Source organism: Cajanus cajan, chromosome 1 (genome assembly GCF_000230855.2).
Source record: "Cajanus cajan strain Asha chromosome 1, NIPB_CcT2T_4, whole genome shotgun sequence".
NCBI classification, from domain to species: domain Eukaryota; kingdom Viridiplantae; phylum Streptophyta; class Magnoliopsida; order Fabales; family Fabaceae; genus Cajanus; species Cajanus cajan.
The window spans coordinates 83,366,893-83,388,196 of NC_138517.1; the positions used below are offsets into that span (position 1 = coordinate 83,366,893).

At 32.7% G+C, this 21,304-nt stretch overlaps 3 protein-coding genes across 3 annotated transcripts; 2 read left to right on the forward strand and 1 right to left on the reverse strand.

Moving 5' to 3' along the window:
• The first annotated feature begins 267 nt into the window (after nucleotides 1–267).
• LOC109815912 (guanylate kinase 3, chloroplastic) lies at nucleotides 268–3,002 on the forward strand. The gene is made up of 2 exons (XM_020380729.3): nucleotides 268–1,171; nucleotides 2,661–3,002. The coding sequence occupies exon 1, from the start codon at nucleotides 312–314 to the stop codon at nucleotides 1,155–1,157; it is 846 nt and encodes a 281-aa protein (XP_020236318.1). The 5' UTR covers nucleotides 268–311; the 3' UTR covers nucleotides 1,158–1,171; nucleotides 2,661–3,002.
• A 4,779-nt stretch (nucleotides 3,003–7,781) lies between these two features.
• LOC109807446 (uncharacterized) lies at nucleotides 7,782–10,668 on the forward strand. The gene is made up of 2 exons (XM_083065149.1): nucleotides 7,782–9,920; nucleotides 10,028–10,668. The coding sequence occupies exons 1-2, from the start codon at nucleotides 7,854–7,856 to the stop codon at nucleotides 10,451–10,453; spliced, it is 2,493 nt and encodes an 830-aa protein (XP_082921275.1). The 5' UTR covers nucleotides 7,782–7,853; the 3' UTR covers nucleotides 10,454–10,668.
• A 285-nt stretch (nucleotides 10,669–10,953) lies between these two features.
• On the reverse strand, nucleotides 10,954–15,868 carry LOC109817992 (elongation factor Tu, mitochondrial). The gene is made up of 12 exons (XM_020383366.3): nucleotides 15,539–15,868; nucleotides 15,139–15,214; nucleotides 14,953–15,045; nucleotides 14,748–14,822; nucleotides 13,447–13,551; nucleotides 13,237–13,327; nucleotides 12,955–13,160; nucleotides 12,561–12,644; nucleotides 12,401–12,466; nucleotides 12,246–12,308; nucleotides 11,677–11,917; nucleotides 10,954–11,250 (listed from the first exon to the last, which is right to left on the reverse strand). Exons 1-12 carry the CDS (start codon nucleotides 15,709–15,711, stop codon nucleotides 11,180–11,182), a joined length of 1,344 nt encoding a protein of 447 aa, XP_020238955.1. The 5' UTR covers nucleotides 15,712–15,868; the 3' UTR covers nucleotides 10,954–11,179.
• Nucleotides 15,869–21,304: the final 5,436 nt, after the last annotated feature.

Genomic DNA, 21,304 nt, shown 5'->3' on the forward strand with positions numbered 1-21,304 from the left:
TAATGTACAATATGTATATCTTCTACAAAGTGAGAATCTTCGTTGAACAAATAAATATTATATTTAAAATTTATATAAATAAATATTTTTAAACATAAAAATTATATTTTAAAATTAAAATAAATAATTAGTATTATGACACGTAATGATTTATAATTAGTAATAATTTTGAATGGATAGAGAGAGTGCAATTAGCAAAGGAGTTTAGAAGGAAGAGAAGAAGACAAAGCTTAGTGAAGAGCGGTTGGAGTATAAATAGCAATGGAGTGTATTGGCTTAATTAATTTTTACCAAGAGTGAAGCCTGATCCGATGTGGTTGGGCAGTGGTATTTACAGCGTGAGCCAGTGCTCAATGTTGCGCAAACTCCTCTGCACCACTCTCCCTCGTTTACCCTCCAAAACCCTAACAATCAGAAGCTTCTCCTCTTCGAAAATGGGGGACGCCAGGAGACCCTCACCGCTCCCCATCCCCACCTTGGACAAAGCCCAACGCTCCGACCTCCTCCGAGCCCTCGAGGCCTCTCTCGGCAGCCCCTTCAGCTCCGAGCCCCTCTCCGCCAACCCCAGCCCCCTCATCATCGTCATCAGCGGCCCCAGCGGCGTCGGCAAGGACGCCCTCATCGCCCGCCTCCGCGAGTCCCGCCGCGGCCTACACTTCGTCGTCACCGCCACCACGCGCCCCCGCCGCCCCTCCGAGCTCCACGGCCGCGACTACCTCTTCGTCTCCAAGGACGACTTCCTCGCCATGGTCCACCGCGACGAGCTCCTCGAGTACGCGCTCGTCTACGGCGACTACAAGGGCGTCCCCAAGCAGCAGATTCGCGAGGCGCTCGCCAAGGGCTGCGACGCCGTGCTCCGGGTCGACATCCAGGGCGCCGCCACGCTCCGCAAGGCCCTCGGCAAGTCCGCCGTGTTTGTCTTCGTGGCTGCCGAGAGCGAGATGGCCTTGGTGGAGAGGCTCGTCGACCGGAGGACTGAGACCGTTGAGTCGCTGCTTGTTAGGATTGGCACCGCTAGGGAGGAGATGAAGCATGTTAAGAATTTTGATTATGTTGTGGTGAATGCCCAGGGGAAGCTTGATAATGCCGTGAAATTGATGGAGTCGATTATTGACGCGGAGAAAGCTAGGGTTTCGCAGAGGAATCCTCTCCTATGAGAAATACTCGCATGGTATGCAAATTATGATTGATTTATGTGAAATTTTCATGGTCAACTGTGTGTGAATTTGTTTGTGCTTCAGTAGAGGGGTGGGGGTAAACTAGAGATAAGCTTTCTGAAACGTTTTCTTATTCTGATTTGAGTTTGCGGTAAGGTTCTTCAGGATGAACTAGTACTTGTTGGAGATTCCAAATTCACTAGTGATATACCCAAAATTATTTATGTAAGAAAGGGACAATTTTCTACAAGCTCACATAAACTGACTGTTGAGGTTGAGTTAGAGGGTAAAACCTAAATTCTAAGAGTGTTCCATTGCGGAAAAGCCTGGTATTTTGGAGGGAAGGACTGTTCTCCACCCCATTCCCTTTCTACAACCTCAAACCTGCAATATCCATTCTTTGAGAAACAAGTTTGAAGTCAAGTATCCATCACCTCATACCAACTCTGCATTAACATGTCAATATTGATTCCATTGCTAAAAAAATGAATTATTAGGTTGCGTTGATATGCCAGTACAGTTATGACAACATTTTTCAAAACTAGGACACAGGTACTAGAGGATATATTGTATAAATATAAGGAACCCAAGTAATAGATTAAGAGTCTGTTTGGGTAAATTTATCAATAAGCACTTCTAGGAGAACAAAATAGGAAGAAAAAATGAAATAAGTTTTTCCATAAGCAAAAATTTGCATATGCATAAACTAATTTATAGAAATTCTCTTTTATTAAGTTCTATAAATTCTTATTTTCAACTCATCCTTAAGTTAGTTTTAACTTATAAAGAAACTTATTTTGATTTTTTATCCTAAAAGTGTTTCTAGAGAAATCTATCCAAATAAGTCCCAAGTCATAGTGAAAATAGGAAGAAAAAATGAAATAAGTTTTTCCATAAGCAAAAATTTGCATATGCATAAACTAATTTATAGAAATTCTCTTTTATTAAGTTCTATAAATTCTTATTTTCAACTCATCCTTAAGTTAGTTTTAACTTATAAAGAAACTTATTTTGATTTTTTATCCTAAAAGTGTTTCTAGAGAAATCTATCCAAATAAGTCCCAAGTCATAGTGATAAATTAGCACCATAAAGTATCTCGAGTACACAAAAGCATCTAAAGAGGGCACATAATTTGAAAGTATGAAGTAGCTGTTAGTTTCATTTTGTAGTTATCCATACAACATAGTAACAATTTAGTATTTTGTATGGACTGGCTTGTGCTTGAGTGATATCAGTTTATTGGAATGCTTGATTGATGGTGAAATTTGGAAAAGATACAAGGTATAAGGTATGTACTCGTGTGTACCTGGTAATGCATCATATTTTAGTTGTACATGTCCTATAATTTTAAGAATTGCCATATTTCTGTGTGAGCATCTTGTTGTATCTGTACTTTCTAACTTTCAACCTGCAAGGTATAACTGACTGTATTGTTATTATTGCCTCTTCTCTTCTCCGGGTATGATAGTAAATTTTAATTTGTGAGCTCTGCTTATTGCCAGTGACGAGGTTGGTCCTTTGGTCCTTTCCTACAACTGAAGTCCTCATGGGATAACATGTTGGGAGTAATGCTTGTGGTGATTCTTCCTATACTGCATTAAAAGAAATACAAGTGTTTTTTCTTGGTGAATAGAAGTTTGAATTACAATGCTTAATATCATTTGTTTATTTTATTTAGTGATCTCTGGTTGGAAATAGTTATGTAAGTAGCAAATTGAATGTAGTGGATGAAACAGTGAACTGAACTGACACAGTTAGCATTGGTACCTTGTGTAATCCTTCTAATGAACTGATTCAAAAAGCCAGTGACTCTGTCAAACCTAATTGCTATAGATTTTTATGCACATACTGGGTTCCTTTCTCTCTCCTCTGTTTTACTCTTGGTTTAACCGCAATATTTGTATACTTGTTCTAATTCAATAAAGGTGGAAAATTATGGTTACAAGTTGTTTTGATCTTTCCTATGTATTTACAGCTAGGGTTTGTGAACAACTAAATTTCATACCCATGCAACACACGGAATCATAGAATTTATGTAAGGTAACGATGAGCGATAAATAGTTGAATTCTTTAAATGCATTATCAGAATTTCATACTTAATTATGTGTATTGAAAAAATTTTGTTAAGAGAGACCAAATTCACTTTAGTGATCTCTACAACTTGAAAAGAATTAGTTTCACTTAGCTTTCATATTATAAGAATTATTTATTTTCATGTTATACTTTATGTATAATTTCCATTTAAATATTTAGGTGTTTGAACACAAATCTTCAATAAAAAAGGTTGTCCCTGTAAATTAAGTATGAATTTTCCAGTTATTTTTATAAAAGAAAATGTTCATCCCGTGAAATATAAAAGTGTAACTAAACCACAATAATTTAGATAATAATGTGATTTCAAGTAAATTGTTCATCCCGTGAATTAAGTAAAAAAAAAAATTCATACTTGCTTTCACATGAAAACTATTTATTCTCATTTGTTATACTTGCTTTCTCGTGAAGAAGCTGCGGGGACTGTTTTAAAACCAATAATAATATTATATTCAAAGCTTTCCTAAATAGATAAAATTTTAAGTTTGTTTTTGTGAAGGTTGTTGACAAGTTGACACGTGTAAACATGTTTTATTTGTTATAATGTAGATGAAATAAAGATCGTAATCTTTCTTAGGTCACTTTTATTATTACCTCTATATTTAACTGGTATAATATTTTGCTCACATCAAGTATATTCTTGATTATCACATTCTCATCTCAAGTTTTTCGTAACCGTCAATTACCCGCGTCATATAGAATCTGGGTGAAGATCCAATCCTTATTTTTCCATTTACTGGCATGGATTTGATGATTAATGTATCCATTTTTTCTTCTTTTTTATTAGTGAAGTTAATAAAAATGTTAGCTTAGCGATGTTAAAAATGAGTATTTTGCCTAAAGCTTACAGGCCTAATTCTCTGTATCATTATTGTACTAAAATAATGTTGCTATTTTTTTTTTATTCTCCCTCAGTTTTACTTTATGTTAAGAAGTTTTTGCCGAGGATGTCTTTAATATAAAACTAAGAGCGGTAGAAGATGAATTTCGCTAAAATTCTAAGTTCTTAGAGGAATGGATCGGATTGAAAACTTCTCTCAAAATCTCGTCCAGGTGGTGGTGGACGAATTTGCCTTGGCAATTTGGCTCTCTGTGGGTTGGGTTGGTAAAAGATTAAAAAATTCACGTATCATTACATTCTAAATTTAGGAGTGTTGCACTACTTAGTAATGTTTTTTTTAACACGTTTTATTATTCATTAAAAATTGCCAAAAAATTATAAAATCAAAAGGGCATGAACATGGATGCATTTGGTTGAGGAATTGAATCATCAACAGATCCTAATTTGTTTTTTGCTTCAAGAGCCATACGCATAGAATGATACTTGGTTCCATAGAGATATTTTATTGTAATAAGTTGGATAAAAAAAATCTAAAACTTGAAAATGATAATGATAATAATAATAATTTTATTTTAAGAATAACATGACAGAGAGGCTAACTTAACGTCGAAATATGGAGTAAAAAAATCAAAGGAACAGTATTTTTTTCGTAAACATAAAATAGTTATGATCTAAAAAAAAAGAAAGAAGAACTTAATAAATTGAAATATATCGAGCAGAAGAAAAAGGAACAACACATACTAGCCTCTCATTCCCTTTGCAAAAATTAAAAATAAATAAATAAGAATTGTGCATTAGCTTAAGCTTGTAGCATAAAGCATCCCTGTTTTACGTGTACGCGTAAAATAAAACCAAGATATTCCACAAGCATAAACTTATGGCCTTGGTTTCTTTAAGAAACCCAAAGAATCTAGATTTGAATTTTGTAGGGTCCTTATTTATTTTCTCTTCTTTGGCCTCCCTTTTCTGTTTTACTTTCTTTTTATTTCCCCCTTTTTGGCTACGCTTTCTGGGACCCAAAAACACTTGACTTGACGAGGACCCTTATTTGTTAACTGAACAGCATATTGTTCCTCACATCACAGAGATACTCGTTGCATTAATACTGAGCTATCTCAGGAATATTATATTATAAACAACTTTTCTCATTAATTTTGGACCACAGGCTAGTCCCAGGACCCAGGTGCTATGTGGTTGGGCTCAAGTCTCAATATATATTATTCTAGTTTCCATATCTGAAGTAAATGCGTGAGGGTGAGGGTAAGGCTGAATCTTTTGAATATTTTATGGCAGCACAGCACGCATGAGCAACGTAATTAGGCATAAGCTATATTATACGGATTGCGAAAGTAACTCGTTTTTAATAAATATTTTGTGAGTCATACTCATATGATCATATCATGAGAGTGTGATAAGATGATCTATCCGTGCACTCCAAGCCACAACACATAACAACTAATGATTAGGAAACTGGTTTTTGTGTGTAATTTTCTGTTTCTTTACATTCACATGCAATTCTTGTGGTTCTGGCCAAGACTCTCATTTACATGGATTGGATTCTTGTACACATTTTTTTAATGTAACATATGGAGTAAATTAAAATGATTTACAATATATGTATATATATACTAATCAAAACCTCTATTTGTTTTTTCCCCTTTTTTTTTAGTGAAGAAAAAATGGAAGATATATTGAAATATATATTCTTTATGTTTTGTATTGGTGTGCCTATGTACAATGTGTTTAGTATGCCAAGAAACATGTTAATTTGCAAAGTAACTATTAATTGTTTTTATTATTATTTTTAATATACATTTATAACAACATAGATACAAACACATTGATTTAGTCCATGTTTGGAAACTCATTCATTAACAAAGAAGAAACTACTGGTGAGTTCGCTGTACATAAAAACTGTAAATTTGTTTAAATAAATTTTTTCATAACTACTTGTAAAAAAAATAAAAATAAAAACGAAATAAATTTGTTGAGAAAGCTAAACTAAATTATACATAAGATAATTCGTAAAAACTCTTTCTTATTATTATATACTTCAAAGTTTCAAATTAGGTTTAATTGTATTTATAGTCCTTCAAATTTGAGGTATGTATTTTTTTATCTCTAAAATTCAAAATTTATATTTAGTTTCTAAAATATAAAAAATACTACTTTGATTTCTCAAATTCAAAATTTATCTTTTTGGTCTTTTAAATTTATAACATGTGTTTTTAGCTTCAATAAATAAATATATATATATATATATATATATATATATATATATATATATATTATCTTAGTTTTTCTATTCAAATATTATTAATTAATCTATCATTCATAATTCTTTTATTAGTGTTATTGTCGGTGAAAAGATCATGTTAGATCAATTAATACTATAAAATTATTTTAATTTATCATTATTAATTATGTTATTAGTAATCTTAAGAAGCTAAAATAATATTTTTAAAATTAATAAATAATATTTTTATATTTTGATAGCTAAAAATATATATTTTAAATTTGAGAAACTAGTAGAATATATACAAGCATCACAATATATTTTTAAAATTATAGGACTAAAAATATGCATTTTAATTTGAATGATAAAAAATTATTACCTTTAATTTGAAGGAATAAAAATATAATTAAGTCTTTAAATTATATTTTTTAATTTATACATAAAGTGACTTACTTATGATAAAATTTATCTAGATAAATAACTCAATTAACTTTTCAATGGCCACTCGGAATCACGTTGGTCATGCCATTGTGACCCGGTCCCACCATGGTCCCATGCTTCTCACAGGTAAAACGAGTGATTAGTGATTACCTATGTGTCACTAACTTTTGCCCCCACCAACTATAATATAAATGGTCCAAACTCCATGTATACTTTGGATAAAACTTATCAACAAGTTATGGGTGTTGTTGTAGCCGCATGTGAATTTCACCTTGTTAATACGTGTAATATATGATTTTATTAAGTATCAATATGAAGTACAAGAGTAAAACTTAAATTTTAATTAGAGAAGAATGGCAGCAATATTTATGACATATAAGTTTTTGTTAGATTCATAATAATTACTTAAAAAATCATTTTTATCTTGATTTCACAACTTTTTATAGTACATAAAAATTTAATCTGTTTATATAAATTATTACTATATAATTTTGTTGTATACGAATAACCAACCTCTTTGGCTCTTTCAAAACAAACAAATAAGAAAGCTTTACTTTCCCATAATTTTGGTATTGGGAGTGCCTGAACTTGTATTTCTGTGGATGACAAAGTAAAAAGTAGAAAAAGAGGAATGTGGTAAACAAACAATTAAACTTATTGACTTGTGACTTCTTTCAGTTAAAAGATCCTCCACCAATCAAAAGGGAGTGAATCTTCAAGCTGATCAATACTTCCAAAAAACGTGACATATCCACTTCAGCGTTATGCTACGTACTCTTAGATCAACACTTCCAAGAAACTTTCTAGAAAGAGAAAACAAGCTTTGCAAGTGATATATAGAGAGAAATAAGTTACCCTTTCCTCACGCTACTAAGATTGCTAACAAAGCATAACCAACGACATCTACGAAAATAGAGAGAGAGTTTGGCGTCACTCTTTCCCCAACACGCCTTATTATAAACGTGCCCTCTAAGCTCTTCATTCCATTCTTGTATAAATAAAACCCTCTCACCCTCCCTCCTTCATAGTCACAATAAACATTTATCTCACATTAAAGTTTCAACATATATACTACATCACATTATCATGGATCATAGGCTTTCTATGAAGGTAGAAGGAGAGGGAAGTGTGCACCTACATGTTGCTGAGCTTCGGAGGCTAAGCGAGGCAAGCAAAACCAGCACTATGTTTGAGCCTCGTGGACTCAGCAGCATTGAGAAGAGAGACAGTGGTGCTGATGACAACATTTTCTCTTCAGCAACAGCTACAGCACCAGAAAAGAAACTCACCCTCTTTGCACTGCGTCTTGCAGTGCTTGAGAAAGCAGCCACTAGCCTTGGAACTCTTGGTTTCATATGGGCAACCGTTGTTCTTCTCGGAGGTTTCGCCATCACCTTGGACCAAACCGATTTCTGGTTCATCACCATCATACTATTGATTGAAGGGACAAGGATTTTCAGCAGGAGCCATGAGCTTGAGTGGCAGCACCAAGCCACATGGTCTATAACTGATGCTGGGATCAATAGTTTTCGGATGCTAAGGTCCACGCCAAACTTGCTCCTTCAAAGCGTCAAAAGCCTTTTTAAGGCAATTGTTGTGGCTAAGAAGCATAGGAGAGACATGGTGGAGGCTAATGTCAGCCCCAGGTGTGGGGATACCCTTAGCATAAGGACACCAACTCGCACGTGGAATAGTTCTGATGTTCCACTTTTGCCTTATGCTAGATGGTTTTTCCTTTCAAGGCATATCAGTAAGCTTCTGTATTGGCTTCAGCTTTTTTCGGCCACGGCTTGCGTGGTTCTTTCGTCGATGAAGCTCATCAAGCATAATTATGGAGAGGTTGCTAAGGGAGACACTGATAGGATGAACCGGGAGTCTGCTTTGAATATCTTTTATGCATTGGCATTGGCTGAGGCTTTGTTGTTCTTGATGGAGAAGGCTTACTGGGAGTGGAAGATCAGCTACTGCAAACTGTTGGATGAGGTTAACAAGGAGTGTGAGTTGGGGCCATCTGGGATGGTGTCAATTAGAAGATTCTTCTATGATGCATATTCTAGGTGTGTCAATGGGAGCATATTTGATGGGTTGAAAATGGACATTGTGTGTTTTGCTATGGATCTCTTGGCCTCAAACTCACCTGATGAGCAGCTCATTGGGGCAAGAATTCTTCGGCAATTCGCGGTAAGTGAACGGTTTTCTGATGATACTCTTCAGAAGCTTGGAATTTCCATATCTGTGGTGGAGAGGCTAGTTGAGATGTTGAATTGGACAGACCACAAGGAGGAGGAAATTAGGCTCTCAGCTGCAGAGATTCTATCAGCACTGGCTGGCAAGAAGCAGAACTCTCTTCGCATAGCTGGGATACCGGGCGCTATGGAATCGATATCAACTCTACTGCAAACTAACAGGAATTGCATAGCTGCAGCTGATGAAATTGGAGAAAAGAAACTCATTTTTGATCATCCTGATTATGGATACTGGACATTTAACCATTTGGGACTCCTCATTCTGAAGAAACTCGCCCGTGATCATGACAATTGTGGAAAGATTGGAAACACAAGAGGCTTGCTTCCGAAGATCATAGACTTCACACATGCTGAAGAAAGGTTGCTGAAGAATGAAAATGTTACACCATCTCAAATTCTGACAGTGAAGAGATCTCTGCAGCTGGTGAAGATGCTGGCTAGCACAACAGGCACCAATGGGAAACATCTTAGAAGGGAGATTTCGGAGATAGTTTTCACAATCAGCAATATCAGAGATATTTTAAGGCATGGAGAGAAACACCCCTTGCTACAGAAACTGAGCATTGAAATTTTAACCAGTTTAGCATTGGAAGAGGAGGCAACAGAGAGGATTGGAGGCACAGGTGGTGTACTTAAAGAATTGTTCAACATATTCTTCAAAGATTGCATGGCTGAAAATCAGAAAGATGTAACCACTGTTGCTGGAGAGGCTCTAGCAATGCTGGCATTGGAAAGCAAGAGCAATTGTCATAGGATTTTGAAGTTGAAAGTGTTGGAAAGGCTGATAGAGGCATTGAAAATTCCACTTCTTCGTGTCAATGCTGCTAGAATTCTAAGAAATTTGTGCACCTATAGTGGATCAGAATGCTTCAAACAGTTAAGGGGGGTTACAGCCGCAGCACCCACAGTAAGTGTTACTCTACGATCATAATTTTGGGTTAGCAACATGAGAACTATATAGTATGTTATTGTTGTATGCTTCAAACAATTTTTAACCATTGCACAACCCTGCAGGTACTTCAGGCAATCATGTCACAAGAAAACAAGCTACAAGAAGTGATGATTGGATTAGCAGCAAGTGTTTTCACATTCATGTCTTCCTCTGAATCAAGTACTGTATTTGAAGAATCTGAAATCACTGAGGCTGAACTGGCAAATAAACTAGTCCAGATTCTCAAGAAACACCAATATCCTCCAACTAAGGTTCCAAGGATAAGGAGGTTTGTGATAGAGCTGGCAATTTGGATGATGAAAGAAAGAGAAGATAACATTCACACTTTCAAGGATTTGGGAATGGAGGAGGTTCTGGAGGGCATCTTAGAGACCACTTCAGAGCTTGAAAGCTTCAATGTTTTCTCTGGTACTGTGGGACTGAACCGGCACAATCTAACAATTCACTCACTTGTTGAGACAGGATTGAAGTTGCTGGAAGATCGGTAAATTAATCACAGATCACAGAACATTATTGAAAAATCAGTAAACCATGTTGACCAAAAGCAATCACTGCCATAGTGTACTTGTACATGTGTGTGTAAACTAGTAAATTCTCTAGGAAGGCTGCCATGTTTGCTGGGGCTGGAAATATAGCCTGACTGATGATTTATTCATTATTTTATTTTTCAGATTCAATGTTATTATTTAAATTGAATTATCCATATTTCACTATGATTAAACTCATTCATTCCTGCATTGAAATTAAAGAAAAAAATCCATACAACTTAGCCTTTTCTTCTTTAGGCCATACTGGCTTGGAATAATCTTTTGGTTGCTATAACTATCCTTGCTCAGAAACTCTGCATTTATTATCTCAACAAAGGTTCTTAGTTATAAGGATCCGGATGTTTTGAGGCTTTAGTGGTGGCTTCCATCGAAGTTATTCTAACAATTCACCGAACAAGAAAAATGAGAAAGGCATCTTGAAGAAATTGACATTATTAACCGAACCAAAAAACTTGAACCACTTTCCCTCTGGTCCATGAAAAATATATAAATGAACAAGTATAATTCTCGTGACAAAAACAAAGCACATTGAAACGGAACCACCGCTCAAATATGACAAAAAATAGTCACACCATAGAATCCTCCTAGAACGCTGCTCTTAGTCCCTATTCACGACTTATTTACAAATTACCGGACAAAATAAGTTGTAGAATTTAGACCAACATCCTAGGCAACCACTTTGGAGACAACTCCTGCACCAACTGTTCTGCCCCCCTCTCTCAAAGCAAATCTTTGTCCTGTGTATAATAAAATGACTAATGTCAGATCTTACTGTTGAATGTATGAAACAAAGACATACAGAGACAATTTGAAATTAAATTCCAGACCTTCCAAATCCATTAAAAAGTAAATGCGGCCACATTAACTTTTAGGGGATATATAACTGGGAAAAAAACTGTACACAGAATTAATAGAACATATACTTAAATATTATTAGTTGAATTGAATCCACTTAGGGTAGCTGGTCCTGTATGCTGTAGTTAGTTCTTATGTTTAAAGATGCTTAATCAATTTCCAATTTTATACTACAATGACATGACATCGAATTACAATGACTAATTAATTATAAGTAAGCTAGAGATGTTATGAAAAAGTAATATATACGTGACCTATTATAGATAATGCAGCATTATGATCTATGTCACATATAGGATTCATCCTACCTATTTCAAGAGGAACAGGTGACATCAGCTCAAAAGTTGCACTAACATTATCACCGGGCATAACCATCTTAACACTTTCGGGTAATTGCACCTTTCCGGTTATATCTGCAGTCCTCAAGTAAAATTGAGGCTTATAATTAGAGAAAAAAGCAGTATGACGGCCACCTTCATCTTTTGAGAGGACATAAATCTCTGCCTCAAACTTCTTATATGTTTTCAATGCACCAGGCTTGGTCACGACCTGAAATTTTCACCTCAAGAAAGTTTCACAACAGAAAATGAAAAGAGAAAAAAAATGGTTCGTTTTCATAAAATTAATGATCCTCAAACTTAATGAAATAGTGGTTGTAGTTTTTCATATGATACCTCCTTCTATTCCATTGCTAGGTTTGAGCACTATTATTAATTACAAATTCAGTAAGAGCTCATCTGAGTCACCTCTTCACGTCAAGAGTGGGACAATTACTAGATTTCTACCATCATATGATATGAAGTTTTAGATCAATGATGAACCTAAACTTCATATCATATGTTGATATTACTTTGCACATTGAATTAGTTCTACTCACCATTCCACGTTGTACATCATCACGCTTTAGACCACGTAGAAGAAGTCCAACATTATCACCAGCCTTGAAATGGACACAAATATTTAATTATCCGTCAATCCAAATCCAGGGAAAAAGGAAGGAGGGAAAGGAGTTAGTTATAGGATGTTACTTACTTCCCCTCGATCCAAAATTTTCTTGAACATTTCTACTCCAGTTACAGTAGTCTTCAAAGGTCCACTCTATACATGAAGACTGATAAATACAAAAGCATATACCATAGAGCAAAACACTCGTTAACATGACATATAGTACAGATTTGACTTCTGAGTCTACCTGTGTTAGTCCCAATACTTCAACCTCCTCACCAACTTTGATGGTGCCTTGTTCAACACGACCAGTCACAACAGTTCCACGCCCCTTCACATAAAGCAAAGATGGTAGAAGGAACACATCAGGAAGTTGACAACATTTGTAAAGTAAATATAAACAAATTATTTAAGGAATCCAGAATAGAATACAGTAACGTTAAAGAAAGCTCATGTTATAAGACTATCATAATAACAGAAGTGTTTGAACTGAATTATTGTAATTCCTACCGAATAGTATACAAGAACTACTAATCCTGTCTGATCAATTTTATGTGTGTTAAAAATTTCCTTGTGTTTTGAATAGCTTGTTTAATAAGAATAGTTCTGATACATATGTGAATTATGATCTGTGTGCTTACCTGAATTGAGAAAACATCTTCTATTGGCATTAAGAAAGGCTTGTCAAGTTTCCGCACAGGATCACAAATGTATTCATCCACAGCATCCATTAGCTTTAATATAGCCTTCTTTCCGAGTTCTTCATTAGTTCCATGCAATGCAGACAGGGCTGAACCTCGAACAATTGGGATCTCATCTCCAGGAAATTTGTAGAAACTAAGCAGTTCTGCGAATATGTTGTTTGTCAAAGGATGCACGTCCAATTAGTATAATCTATAAAACTAGAAGCTAACCCTTCATACCACGAAGTTCCATTTCCACAAGTTCAAGCAACTCTGGATCATCAACAGCATCAACCTTATTTAGAAAGCAGACCAATGATGGCACACCAACCTGACACAGGAAAACAAGAAAAAAAAACATATATGTTATGGTCATATGGTTTTGGAATGTAATTAGATTTTATAAAAACTGAGTTGTATTTCTAAATATTAACAAAATGAAGTACCAACCTGACGAGCAAGCAGTATATGTTCCTTTGTTTGAGGCATTGGCCCATCTGGAGCAGAAACCACAAGAATTCCACCATCCATTTGTGCAGCTCCAGTTATCATGTTCTGTAATTTCACCAAATGAATTAAGATGAAGTGCATATACAAATGATAGCGCATAATTAATACATTTTTTTAGTACATTACGTTGAACTTGTTTGACATTTATAAGTATCTTAAATTTATGAAATTGGTTGAGATTTGTTTTAATGGATTATTTTGATTTTAATTCTAAATTCTAGTAAATTTCCATAATTTCTGCCTACTTTGATATGCTTTCTTGCGTAGGCCATGTCTTGAGCTTCCAAACTTGGAAACAAAGATTCTTTGTGTTCCTAAAAAGCTAACATAAAGCTTTACAACTTTTCTGTTAGGAGTTTCACCTAGTTTGAATGTGTCAGGGTCCAAAAATGCACCACAGCCTTAGATTTTGTATTGGCTTTTCTTTAGGAATGTTTTGTATAAGTAGCTTAGCTTTGTTTTTAGGTAATTAGTGGGTCAAACCTTGTAAATATTTTGATTGGTCTACTAATTTAGTCTATTAATAAGTGCTAAGAGACTTACTTTATACACTTTCTCTCATTTTTCAGATTTAGAGTTTCTTCTCTTGCACGTTTCTCTAAATTTTTTCCCTCCTTTCTCTTACAAATTTTTCTTCTAAATTTCTTGGTTGATTTTGTTACAACATATTGACGAATATATTTGGTTAATCTGCTTTGTGAAATTCTTTGATTTAGATTTAGATCTATATTTTAATTAAATTCATGTCGATGAAAAGATGCTTGCATTCTTATTTTATGTTTGAATTTTTAAAATTTTACTATAAAGATTGAAATCTTTGATTGATAGTTTTTCGATTAGAATTTCTTGATTTTTACCGTTCTTACTTTTTGTTGTTCATAAATCTCCATTATAATAATAATGATAAATTCCTACTATATTAGACTTATATTTTCTAGAAGAATGACCTACCGATTATTTTCTATATTACAAATCTAAAAAAAATCTAATAATTTTTTATAGTGATTCGACGATGTTATTATTAGTCATGAATACACAAGAGCACCAAATCATCAATCATGCACAAATAAGATCATGCATTCTTCAAAGTAATGCATTGTATATTCATTCAATTCAATATAGAGGGAAAAAAAGCATTAGGATCATAATTCACACCAAGAAAATGAACCCTGGGAAAAAAAATATTAATCTGCCTATTCATGGAGATACTTTAACATAGTCTGTCTCCATTTCCAACTAACCTTAACGTAGTCTGCATGTCCTGGGCAATCAACATGGGCATAGTGCCTCTTTGCTGTCTCATACTCTACATGAGCCTGCAAGATCAGGATTAGAAGCACAAATGAACTTTTCAAAATTTATTACTAGAACATACAGTTCAGTATCATTCGCAACATGCATTAATTTGAGTATAGAATTTGCAAAAAACAGTGATCTATCTCTCACAGTTGCAATAGTAATTCCTCTCTTCTTCTCCTCAGGAGCCTTGTCTATTTCCTCAAAGGCAATGGCCTTGGCTTTACCTTCTTCAGCTAGCACCTGTTCCACAAAATTTTTATGCCAAAAAGAAATTGAAAGGTAGAATATTCCTCTCTACTATGTAAGTATCGGGACATGAAAATCAACCCAAACCTTGGTAATTGCAGCAGTAAGCGTGGTTTTCCCATGATCAACGTGCCCTATTGTGCCCACGTTAAGATGGGGCTTTCTGCAAAAGAGACAAAAGTTAAAGGGAAACACATTTTGAAGTTTAACAACAGCATGCAAAGGCCCTTCTTTACGTGGGACAATATATATATCTCTATCTGCTATGTCTTTCCATATCCATACACACACCTAATGCTTCCAAAAGGATCAACCGAAGGAGAATTTAACGAAAAATAAATATATTCATCATGAAGTATATATTTATCAAATGATTAAAGGCTGCTTGCGTTGTTCTTCATGTGCATGATCACATGTACGTACGTAAATGCAAAGATAGATATTATAATTATCAAGTAAACGAGACCAATAACACAAAACGTCTTACGTTCGAGCAAAAGTGGCCATGGATCTCCGGAGAGAAACGAGATCCAATGGAGGTGCATTGCAGTTTTGTGATATGGTGCATGTTCCATGTGAGACTGAATGGTAAACATTCGTGAAATGCAAAGAGAAAAGGAAACGCTTAGAATTTAGGTTTCTGAGAGCAACGGAAGCCATGGGAATGGAATGGAATACACTGAAGAAAGAGAGAGAGAATGGTAACTATAGAACTGAAGTTAAGTGATAGTATGAATTGTTGCAGTTTGTTGGTTTTTCATCTACTTGGCTGACACGTTGTCAACAGAATCCGCAAAAATACTCGCCAATGAAGCTAGAAAATCGAAATTCACTCACACGCACATTCATGCTTATTGGTTCATTTTGATTTGTGGGCGCTGCAAAAACCAAAAAGCTTACGATGAAAAATTACTTTATAAATGCATACGCTAATACACTTTATGTATAAGAATACATGGTATATAAGATATGACGTTAATAATTGAGAATAATCATAAATATTATTGCATTAAGCACATAATTTGTTGAGCTAAGTAGATGAGTTCTTTTGAGGATAGAAAAAATAAGTGGCGAAAGAGTTTGCCTCTTTAAATCGGTTTACCAACTCCAATCATTGAGCATTGTACATAGCAGAAGCAAAAGAAAGCAAAAGCATATTTACGTGTGTTCTTGGTCACCTAAATAAGGTGTAGCCCCTAGGTCTTACAACATCAACAAAGGACATTTTCGCAATGTAGAATTTTTTACGGGAATATATTTTTTTTAAAAAAAATTACTCAAAAATCACCTGTTACACATTATTTATATGAGTAGCATGGTTTACTGTTTATGCTCAAAATTCGATTTCCGGAGAATCAAATTCTGAGCAGCATTTTATTTTTATTTTTATTTTTTTTTACGTTTTGGGTTTAAGTCATGTGTTAATTTTGTATCTGGAACGGCCCATTCTTAAACCAGAATAGCCCGTTCTGCTTGCATGTGTTAATTTTGCATCTGAAACGGTCCGTTCTTAACCCAGAACAGGCCGTTATAGAGTTAAGTTTTAACTCATAACTTGAATGTTGGAACGGTCCGTTCTAAACTAGAGTTTTAGGCCTTTTTAGTAGTTTGAAACAGACCGTTTTGGTTTTGGAATGACCCATTCTAGGCTACTAACGCTTAGTGCATTATTACTTTTAATGTTATGCATTTTTACTTTTAAATTTATTTACATTATAAAATATTAAATTATATTATAATTATTAGAAATTATTAACATGGTGCATTATTAAATTTATAAACTATTATAATTATACATTTATATAACTTATTATAATTATTATTTATTGAATTTCAATTTAACAAAAAAAATTCATTATAAATATAATTTATTAAATATAATATTTATTATAAATATAACTAATTAAATTTATTATTTATTAAAATTATAAATATAACTAATTAAATTTAGGTTAAAACCCTTATTTGGTCCCTCATAATATTTTTTTGTTTCAATTTAGTCCCACTTTAATTTTGGATTTCAATTTGGTCCCCAATAATTTAAATTATTGCAATTTGGTACTTCCGTCCAAATGATTTAAACGGAGTTAACTGTTGGCCACGTGGATGCTAGGTGGATGCCACGTAGATAGATGCCAAATTTCTCGAATACACTTGGAACCAGAACAACCCGTTCTGAAACTAGAACGAACCGTTCTGGTTACACTATTGGTGTGTAAATTTGGCATCTGAAACGGGTCGTTTTGAAGCCAGAACGGCCCGTTCTAACACCAGAACGGGCCGTTTTGGTTTCAGAACGGCCCGTTCCAATTGCAAAACTAACACATAACTTGGGCATGCAGAACGGATCGTTCTGGTTCCATGCGTATTCATGAAATTTGGCGTCCACCTATGCATCTACGTGGCATCCATCTGGTATCCACGTGGCCAACATTTAACTCCGTTTAAATCATTTGGATGGAAGTCCCAAATTGCAATAATTTAAATTATTGGAGACCAAATTGAAACAAAAAATTAAAGTAGGACTAAATTGAAACAAAAAAATATTATAAGGGACCAAATAAGGGTTTTAACCTTAAATTTATTAAAACTCATTACAACAATAAAAGATCAATGGTGGCGGGAGTTCTGGACTTTGGTTGGACTTTGGCCGACCCTTAGAAATTCTCTAGAGTTCTGGATTTGGCCACAAAGTTGGACCAATGTAAGTAGGTCAATAATCTTCATGTCAGAGCTTTCTAAACTGTCCTTCGTATACCTTTGCAACTTGTTGTAAGGTATATATGAGAGATATGTAGGTTTGATAGTTGTGATGTGCATGTAAGTATGAAGCAAGTACATGCGAGCAAGGGATATGAACTTTCTGGAACTTGCCACAATCACACCACATTTCATCTAGCCTTATTGTAAATCTCTCAGCAGATCAAACTTCTCTCGGATGTTGCATTTCTTCTACTAGAAATCTACTGTTTGATCTGTCAAAGGTGATAACTCTATGAGTATTTGCCTTGGACTGCGCATCTTGAATAATTTTACTTGCAATTTTAGAGTAGACGTGTCCAACATTAATCATTGCATCCACTTCCCTGCCTCTTTGAATGAAGAACTTGTTGCAACAAGTGTGTGTGGCCATTACCATGGAACAAATTGGTAGATTTCGTGTTTTCTTCAATACGAAATTAATAGACTCAGTTAGGTTTGTTGTCATGTGTCCCCAACGTCGTCCATTGTCCCATGCTAGTATCCATTTTCCTTAAGAATGTTGTCTAACCATTGGGCTGCTTTAGCATTAGTATCTCTTACTATGTTGTAATAGTAAAAGAATCTAGGTTCAGTCATCCCATAGGCTGGAGAAAAAAATAATAATTAAATAATGAAAACTAATTATCAAACATTTGAAAAAAAAGTAATGATAAAATTACCTATGTTGACAACATCATTCTCTAGTGTTGCATTTTTTAATCGTCGCATGAAATTTTGTGTAATGATAAAATTACCACGCGTCAGTAGCCTAGAGCGGGTCGTTCCAAAACCAGAACGACCTATTCCAAACTACTAAAAATGGCTAAAACCCTAATTTGGAACAGGTCGTTCCAACATTCAGGTTATGAGTTAAAACTCAACTCTAGAACGACTCGTTCTGGTTTAAGAACAGGTCGTCCCAGATACAAAATTAACACACGACGAGTGCAAGCAAAACAGGCCGTTTTGGTTAAAGAACGGGCCGTTCTAGATGTAAAATTAACACGTGACCTAAACCTAAAACGCAAAATAAATAAATAAAACGTTGCTCAGAATTCAATTTCTCGGGAACCAAATTCTAAGCTTGCACAGTAAACCGTGCTACTCTTGTAAATAATATGTAACAAATGCTCTTTGAGTATTTTTTTTTTTAATTCTATTTCTGTAAAAAATTCTCGCAATGTATTATGAATCTATTCGAATTTGTGTGATGCGTGGATAAAAAAAGATAATTATTTAAATTTAAGAATATATTATTTTATTAGTTAACATATAAATTTTAAATATAACTTTTTATTATGTAATATAAATTTATTATTTTTTTCTTACACCAAATAAAGTTATTATTGTTAGTGATGGAGTTTGAAATAGGATACGAAGCTCTAAATCGAAAACTTAGTGCAACTTTTATAAAGAAAAAATATTGTTACAAATTATTTTGGTATTTATATTTATATAAATAATCTATCATTAATCTCTTTAAAACTTAGTTTCAAATGAATATTAAAATATTTATACTTTAATGCTAAAATTACAAAATATGGTAACAACAATATCTCTTAAGTCTATTACTTTTGTAAAGAAAACAGTCCATCGCTATTTTTTTAAGTGAATTTGTTTCAAATATATGTATATTTATTTAATTAAGAGTAAGAAAATTTTAACTCAATATATTATTTAAAAATAAAGAAATTCAAACTTGAATAAATGAGTTCATTTAACTCAACTTTTTTTCTCTAATATTTTAAATGGTGTTTGATTTTACATTTTACTATTGCTAAAACTATATATATATATATATATATATATATATATATATATATATATATATATTATGTTATTATATATATTTTAGCAAATACATACAAAAAGTTGTAATGCAATTCTATTTAAAGTTTTAAATACTTTGGTTTACTATTTCACTCAAATAATAGATTATTATATGCCTCATATTTTTTTTTTAATTTATTGAAATGCTCAAATTAAATCAAAAATCAAAATGAAATGTATAAAATGAGAAAAAAATATCATATAAATTAAATACTTAAAAAGACTAAAATACTGTATTATAATTCTAAACAAAATATAGTTTAAAATTGTTTTATTATTTTGTAATATATGAATAATATTGGGAATGAAAGTTTTCATAATTTAATTTTAAATTTTCATTCTTTTGATTTTGTTAGATTCAAATTCAAAAATATAAGAAGAAAGTGAATAAAATCTTTTAAAGAAGTTCATGGAATTAAAGATAACATATTCAAATAAGTATTTAATCAATATTTTCTATAACTAAATTATTAAAAAAATATTTTAATATTTTATCAAATTAATAAATTGATAATAAAAAAATACACATATATTTATAATTTTCTAATATGCAACTTCTTATCTAAAATCCAATTTGCGAGCTAGATTGTCAAGGTTTGGTAAAAAAAAATATTTATTACTGATTAAAATTAATATTAATCATACATTTATTAATTTTTTTTTATAACGGACATGTTAATCAAATTCACTCTCTTAGCTAATATAATTAGTAATGAACATAAATGTTAATTTATGATAATTTAGAAGTATCAGTTATTCTATAATCTATATAAATCGTAACAATATTATAATATTTTAATTTATAATTATTAGGTTTTGGAAATATAAATTGTTTAATGATTATTTATAATTAGCATTAATATTAATATTAATTATTATAATATTTATTACTTTTCTGTAACGGTGAATTAATCAAGTTAAATTTCTTAAATAATAAAATTAATAACATATAAATACTAATTAAATAAATTTTAAATTATCTAATATTTTAATATACAATTAATATTAATTAAAATTAAAATTAATATTAATGACTATACTATTTATTATTTGTATGTAACTAAGAATTCAATGAAATTTGATCTCTTAATTAATAAAATCATGAGTTTGTACATAATAATTACTAATTAAACATAATTTTAAATTATCATACATTATAATTTTGAAAAAATGTCTTTTTTCTTATAATTAATAATCTTTATAAAGGTGATAAATGTTTTAGTATGTACACTTTTTAGACGATTTTATCCTTAAATTTTTAAATAATAAAAAATAATATTAAAATTAATTATCTTTATAAACACAAGACTTAAAACATTAAGGATTAAGGACCAAGTATAGCATTAGATGATATTTAGACAAAGTGTCTTATCTCACTAGTAATTTCATCATATTTATTGTCTTTTACTTTTTATAACAAACATTTTAATTAAATTTAGTCTCTTAATTACTAATTAAATGCAATTTGAAATTATTTGTTATTTGATACAAATTGTAATTATATTATATAATTTATCACAATTATTAATATTCAATAGTAATAATATAGAAGGAAAAAGAGAATTAAGTTAAGAAATTTAATATATATTAACCCTTGAAGAGAAAAAAGTGTGTGATTTTTGAAAATAAAATAAAATGAAATGAAACATAAAAAATTTTATAAAAAAAATGAGAAATTCAC

Bases quoted from the DNA above. Each gene is read 5' to 3' on its own strand.
- LOC109815912 (XM_020380729.3), top strand. From the start codon at position 312: ATGTGGTTGGGCAGTGGTATTTACAGCGTGAGCCAGTGCTCAATGTTG.
- LOC109807446 (XM_083065149.1), top strand. From the start codon at position 7,854: ATGGATCATAGGCTTTCTATGAAGGTAGAAGGAGAGGGAAGTGTGCAC. The intron at 9,921-10,027 runs GTAAGTGTTACT...ACAACCCTGCAG, and splicing joins TTACAGCCGCAGCACCCACA to GTACTTCAGGCAATCATGTC.
- LOC109817992 (XM_020383366.3), bottom strand. From the start codon at position 15,711: ATGGCTTCCGTTGCTCTCAGAAACCTAAATTCTAAGCGTTTCCTTTTC. The intron at 11,918-12,245 runs GTGAGTAGAACT...TGAAAATTTCAG, and splicing joins ATGATGTACAACGTGGAATG to GTCGTGACCAAGCCTGGTGC. The intron at 11,251-11,676 runs GTAGGATGAATC...TATTATACACAG, and splicing joins ACCTGTTCCTCTTGAAATAG to GACAAAGATTTGCTTTGAGA.